Source organism: Papaver somniferum, chromosome 10, assembly GCF_003573695.1.
Source record: "Papaver somniferum cultivar HN1 chromosome 10, ASM357369v1, whole genome shotgun sequence".
NCBI classification, from domain to species: domain Eukaryota; kingdom Viridiplantae; phylum Streptophyta; class Magnoliopsida; order Ranunculales; family Papaveraceae; genus Papaver; species Papaver somniferum.
Window position 1 is genome coordinate 135,019,682 of NC_039367.1, and position 6,000 is coordinate 135,025,681.

Genomic DNA, 6,000 nt, shown 5'->3' on the forward strand with positions numbered 1-6,000 from the left:
AGGCTAAAATCTGGGTTATACAATCACAGTCGGCACTGGTATCAATTCGAAGGCAATACCGAGTGTTAGTCGGCATAGCTGATAGGTACGAAGGCAATACCGACTACTGGTACACCAATGCCGAGTGTGCATTTAAATGACCATGAGAAATAGGGCGGGATGCTGTGAATCTATGATTGCACACATGAGTGATCTAACGACAAAAAATTTAGCAATTAGGAATACGACAGGCTATATGTACATGGAAAAGAAAAATCTGTGAATTCCGAGAAACCAAATTTACATGTTCTGGACTCTTTCAAGGGCACACAAAGATAGTATGTATGTAATAATAATCATAATACCCTTGAGTTTCCCATGTGATAATTCACCGCCACGTTAACAAATCTGATAATCAACAGCTTTGTTATCTTATTTTACTTTTTTCCATATATAATACCTACTTATTGATCCATCTCCGGCATTATCACATTCACAAATTATACGTATATAATGTATCTTTGTTAGGAATTTGTTTTTGTTTTCTAGGATTTGTTTGTGTTTTAATTCGTGAATTAAGATGGGGATACTCAAGGATAATTTAGGCATTACTAATTTTATATGAATAAGGGGTTTCTCAAATTACTTCGTAATGTTTTTTTTTTTTTTTTAGTATCCTCAATTTGTGAGAGTATCCCAACTATGACTTTTATTATTAATCTTATTTTTTTTTAGATCAAACTAAAAAGGACCTTAGAGTCATTGGACTAAGTCAACATGACCAAATAGACACAATTCTAGGATCATTTAATAATTTTTACTTTGTTAAATGCTTGGAAAAAACCCATCAATTTCGTGAAAGAAAAAGAAAAAGAAAAAGATATAGATGGAGGAAAAAATAACATAAACAATTTAGTGAAAAAAAGAAGAAACGTGAGATAGGTTGTTAACGTGAAGAAAATATTTCCATAGAGGAGAACCGGGAAGAAAAACAAAAGAATAAGAGAAAGAAAAGGGTTAATATGATTTTTTAGAGATTTTCAAATAATAGTTACCATACTGAGCTTTTTATATTTTTGATGGACCACACTGATGTAACCAAAAAAAGGACCAAACATTTACTTTCCCATTAGCCGATTTGTCTCAACCTTCAAGTGACGGAACCCCATTACTACTAATCTGTTGTAGTATCAGCCTAAATCAAAAGCACATGTAAACGGCCTCCTATCAAAAGCTGAGTTTCATCAAACTGACCTTTCAATCCGATGAAAGGTTCATGCAAAAATTAGTTGTACGGGACAAAGATTACGTTATAGAAGATTAAGGTTGAGGGGACAAGCAACCTTAAAACAAGTAATGCCACTCCCTTGCCATGTGATTTTTTTTTTTTTGAAGGAAAGGGGTAAGATTTTATTGAATTGCCATGTGAGATGAGAACTCGAAAGATTGATTTTCAGATTTGAGATACCTACCTGAGGCAATAGTTATACTTCAGCTCAAGAAACGAAAGACAAAACATTTCATAATTTCACAAATGAGATTATTCTGTTTAGATTTAGAGTGAAGACACTCTAGCATATGCATTCCTAGGTAACAACTTGATTTGTCTTTTTAAGTTTTATTTTAGATCCATCTCCATAAAATGATCACAACTACAAAATCTTCAAATAAATCTGATGAAACTCATACAACAAGTGATGAAAGGCTACATAGGGTTTTACTGCAAGTAGTCTCTTGGGTCGGTGACATAACCTGTCAAAGCAGATGCTGCTGCAGTATAAGGGGAAGCCAAATATATCTCCCCTTCCTTGTGTCCCATCCTGCCGGGGAAGTTTCTGTTTGTTGTCGACACACATACCTGAAAAATAATTCATCAAAAATAAAAAAGAGTTTAGAAGCCGAAACAACCAAAGAAATAATTCAATGATTTTTTAATGATGTAAAAAGTTAGGCCAGAAGGACAAATGGAAGAAAGGACATGACTTGCCTTGGGCTCGTTCATACGTGCATACGTATCTCTAGGCCCACCTAAACAAGCTCCACAACTAGGACTTGCAGGGGTATCACAACCTGCCTCTTCAAATATCTGTGAGCATGTCTTGCCACCTGATCCAGGAACTGCCATGGCATATAAATCCATCCAGACCTGTCGAAGTCAATGAGTGGCGTTTTCAGTTTGAAATCTTGATTGCAACCCCAGTGTGATAACATTTAAATTGGAAAATCACTTACCTTTTGGGTGGCAGGAACAAGAAAAGTTGGCACTTTGACCTTTTTGCCCTGTACATAAACAAATAAGTGTTGAGATTCAAATAACCAGGAAAGAAAATCCATGCCAACTGAATGGATATGGCTTCAAAAATGATAGTGATAGCTTCATTTTTTATTTAATTACTGGATGGACTATATGTAAAAGATGCTCAAAAGTTCCTTGCAAAGAGAAACTACCCAAACTCATATTCTAATACAATACAAATGAAATCTCGGATTCTCACCGAAGCAAGGAAAACTTTTGCTGCAGATAGAAAATCCTCGGTCTTTCCACCAGTACATGAGCCTATATATACCCTGTCAATTTTTACATCCTTGCATTCTCTTGCCATAGCACGATTGTCAGGAGAATGTGGCTGAAAGGATATGGGAGTTATTAGAAATGGGAACAAATAATACCATCGGCGCATCGCTAATAGAATCTTAGAAATAAGAAGCAACTTCATCAATTATTTACCTTGGCAACCAACGGCTCCAACTTTGAGACGTTAATTGCATATTGTTGAAGGAATCTACAATCCAAAAGAATAAAGGGAAAAAAGGGATGATCATTGGAGATTTTAAGAACAAATGGCACATTCATCTTGCAGTCATTATTCAGTGAACCATCATCAATAGGTACTTTCAGTGAGCTAACTATTTAAGTAATACGACATACTAAAATGCAGTAAAGAACATATGAAAGAAGTAAAATAGTCCAGAACAACGATGTTCAATAAAACTGTCAACTGTCAAGTGTAAAGCTGCAATTCCAAATTACCTTGCATTATCATCACTATAAACTGGATTAAACTCCACCGACGTCTTTCCCTGTGAAGATCAAGAAAAACACCATCAATCATTGCCAGAAAGCATAGTGTAACATGTACAAACAGGCTGCTCTTTTGTGAAACCAAAAGTCCAAGAGGTACAACATAAAATCAAAAAACAACAATAGTCATACTAACCTCAAGGTATTTATATGTAGTACTGTCAGCAGGAACAACACCATTCTTTCCCCCAGCTTCCACAACCATGTTACACAACGTCATTCTTTCTTCCATCTGTCAGATGCAGTACAGAGAAAAATTTACTTTAGTGTGTTTAAAACCTTAAATCAGAAGGCTTTGTATTTAATAAAATGCTGGAAAATATAAATGTTTCATAAGTCCACTCACAGTTAGACTTTCAACAGCGGAGCCAACAAACTCCATCGATTTATATGTTGCCCCAGCAACAGTTATTTCACCAATAATCTGCAAAGTAAACTTGTATTGTAAAAGACACAAACGAGAGTAGCAGCAATGATCATTTCATGCAATCGACTGAGAAAACTCACCTTATGGAATTTGGAAATAAATTTGCAAAAATGACATTCCATTAGTACATGATGAAATGACTTTACAAACAGAAATAAAAAGGATAGAACGTCGAAGGAAACTTACTTGCAAAATCAAATCCTTAGCAAGCAAGTAACTTGGCATCTCCCCATCCAATATAAATCGTAAAGTCGGAGGCACCTGCAGATCAGAAACATAAGAACTCACGAGTAGTATATCCCTGTAAGTGGAAACTCTAACTGAAGTACAGGAAGATAATTGTTGCAACCTTTAGTGAAAGAATTGATAACCAAGAAAGCTTAAATCTAATTAAGATCAAAAGACATTCATAGTATATAAAACCACATCTTTGATACGGCGCTTTACTGATTCGTTTACAATTCCTTATTCATAAAGAAGAATCGTATTATGGTACCGTTTCTTAATCAGTTCCTCTTTTGTTAGATTATGGCCTCCAACAGTGATAAAAAAAAACAGCTACATGTAAACATATTTACATACCTTTAGAAGGGATTTTCCAGTGCCCATTACAAAACCAGCATCAGTGTTTCCTATTCCACTAGCAAACTGCCCAAAAGCTCCAGCATTGCACGTGTGAGAGTCTGTACCCAAAAGAACCTCTCCAGGCCTGCAGTGACCTTCTTGGGCAAGAGCAACATGGCAGACACCCTTGTAATCAGGGTTAGCCTGCAAAATATTACGTAAACTCATTCGCAGCCAAAGACAAGCGCAAATTACAAACCTCTTAAACAAGAAAGTTAGAATCAAAACAGCCTTAAGAGGAGATTAAAGGCATACCCTGAAATTTCCAAGATCCTTGATATCATAAAAGTATTTGATATCTTGCTCCGCACAGAAATCCCTCAAGATGTCCACATTACGATTTGCACGTTCATCACTTGTGAATATATAATGATCAGGTATAATTACAATCTTTTCACGATCCCAAACCTTTCATTTCATAAGATGGCCAAAATTAGTAAGTCTGTCCACTATTAGGGACTTCAAATCTGTGAATTTACAAGACAAAATCCCCTCTGATAAACAGCACCTCAGCTATCACATGATACGGATGAGGTGGGATGACTAGCAATACTAGTTTCACCTTTAGATTTGCAACTTTATCCATCCTAAGAGGGACGTTCAGCCAAACTGAACTCCACCCAACAAGCATGTCTTTTTTTTCTACCCAGTTAAGAACAGCTACAACAATGGATAGCAAAGAGGGAATCATAAAGTGATTCTCAAAGTAAACCTTCTAGTTTCGAGAAAGTGACACAATTTTGTTATTCATTCCAATTTTGGCATTTCTAATGCTACAACATGTAGATGATTCTCATAACAGATAGCTGGTATATCAAAGCTACTACCTACAAGCAACAAACCTAGTAACTAAAACATGTATAACAGTAATCCATAGTCAAAGCTTTAATTCAACTTCTAAACATTCCAAATCCAATAAACAGTATTACCTTGGCATTTTCTCCAAATTCTTTCTTGAATATCCCAATAGTTCCAGGTCCACAAACATCATGAGTCATCAAAACATCAACGTTGACCCATACATTCTCTCCTGGAACCACTTGGGATTTCTCAGACGCTCTTGCCATTATCTTCTCAGTCATAGTCATAGCAGTTTTCACCTAAATTTTCATTAAAAAAAACACAATAAAAATCCAAACTTGAATTTTATAAAAACCCAATTATCGATAATATAAATAAGGGGTGTTTCAAGTAAGAAACTGAACTGAACCAGTCGTCGAAGGTCTACGCTCAGACTGTGGAGGTGACATTACTGAAACAACTTTCTTAGAAAAAGCTCTTTTACAGCTACGTGTACGAAACGAAGTTGGAGTGAATGACGATAAACCCATTTCATTCTGAAACCCATCAACCAAAAAACATTATTCAGTATCAGAAATCAATGTACGGGTTTTCAAAATTAATCATTTGTAAATAAAAATCGAACCTTTTTAATGAAAGACGATGTAGCTGAGCCTGCAGCAATTGTAGAAGACGCCATGATCGAGCTCTCTCACGTCTCTACGTATCTAAATAGAAAGAGAAACGGAGTTGATTGATGTGATCAAATTTGACGAGGATAGAAATCTCAATTGGGAATTGTGGCGGCGTGTGGTGGAGGTAGGTTGAGTTGGGAGATCAAATTGGTTCTAATCTGCGACACTTGTGAAATGCGCATCCTTGGGTTTTATTAAAACCCTGGTCAACGAACCGGAACATACCTGTATTCCAGAAACGGAAAAGATAAAAGTGAAAAATACTAGAACCCCTTACTATATGGGTTCAATATATAGAAGCCCCACAAAATGGATCCTTCACTATCAACTCCATACTTTAGGAAAATGATACTGTTAGGCCCAAAATATCAATTTTTCTTCAGATCTGGCCCATAATTAATTATTCCGAATTT

The 6,000-nt window shown here is 35.9% G+C and overlaps 1 protein-coding gene across 1 annotated transcript; it reads right to left on the reverse strand.

Moving 5' to 3' along the window:
- Nucleotides 1–1,469: 1,469 nt before the first annotated feature.
- On the reverse strand, nucleotides 1,470–5,760 carry LOC113318636 (3-isopropylmalate dehydratase large subunit, chloroplastic-like). Its single transcript, XM_026566830.1, has 14 exons — nucleotides 5,539–5,760; nucleotides 5,318–5,449; nucleotides 5,042–5,212; nucleotides 4,368–4,520; nucleotides 4,071–4,256; nucleotides 3,675–3,749; nucleotides 3,408–3,485; nucleotides 3,198–3,293; nucleotides 3,011–3,060; nucleotides 2,708–2,762; nucleotides 2,475–2,606; nucleotides 2,212–2,259; nucleotides 1,967–2,125; nucleotides 1,470–1,837 (listed from the first exon to the last, which is right to left on the reverse strand). The coding sequence occupies exons 1-14, from the start codon at nucleotides 5,590–5,592 to the stop codon at nucleotides 1,697–1,699; spliced, it is 1,530 nt and encodes a 509-aa protein (XP_026422615.1). The 5' UTR covers nucleotides 5,593–5,760; the 3' UTR covers nucleotides 1,470–1,696.
- Between the last annotated feature and the right edge of the window lie 240 nt (nucleotides 5,761–6,000).

What these genes read in the sequence shown, in the direction of transcription:
- LOC113318636 (XM_026566830.1), bottom strand. Translation starts at nt 5,592, where the DNA reads ATGGCGTCTTCTACAATTGCTGCAGGCTCAGCTACATCGTCTTTCATT. An exon ending in CATCGTCTTTCATTAAAAAG is followed by an intron (nt 5,450 to 5,538) that starts GTTCGATTTTTA and finishes GATGGGTTTCAG; the next exon opens with AATGAAATGGGTTTATCGTC. An exon ending in AATTTGGAGAAAATGCCAAG is followed by an intron (nt 4,521 to 5,041) that starts GTAATACTGTTT and finishes ATGAAATGAAAG; the next exon opens with GTTTGGGATCGTGAAAAGAT.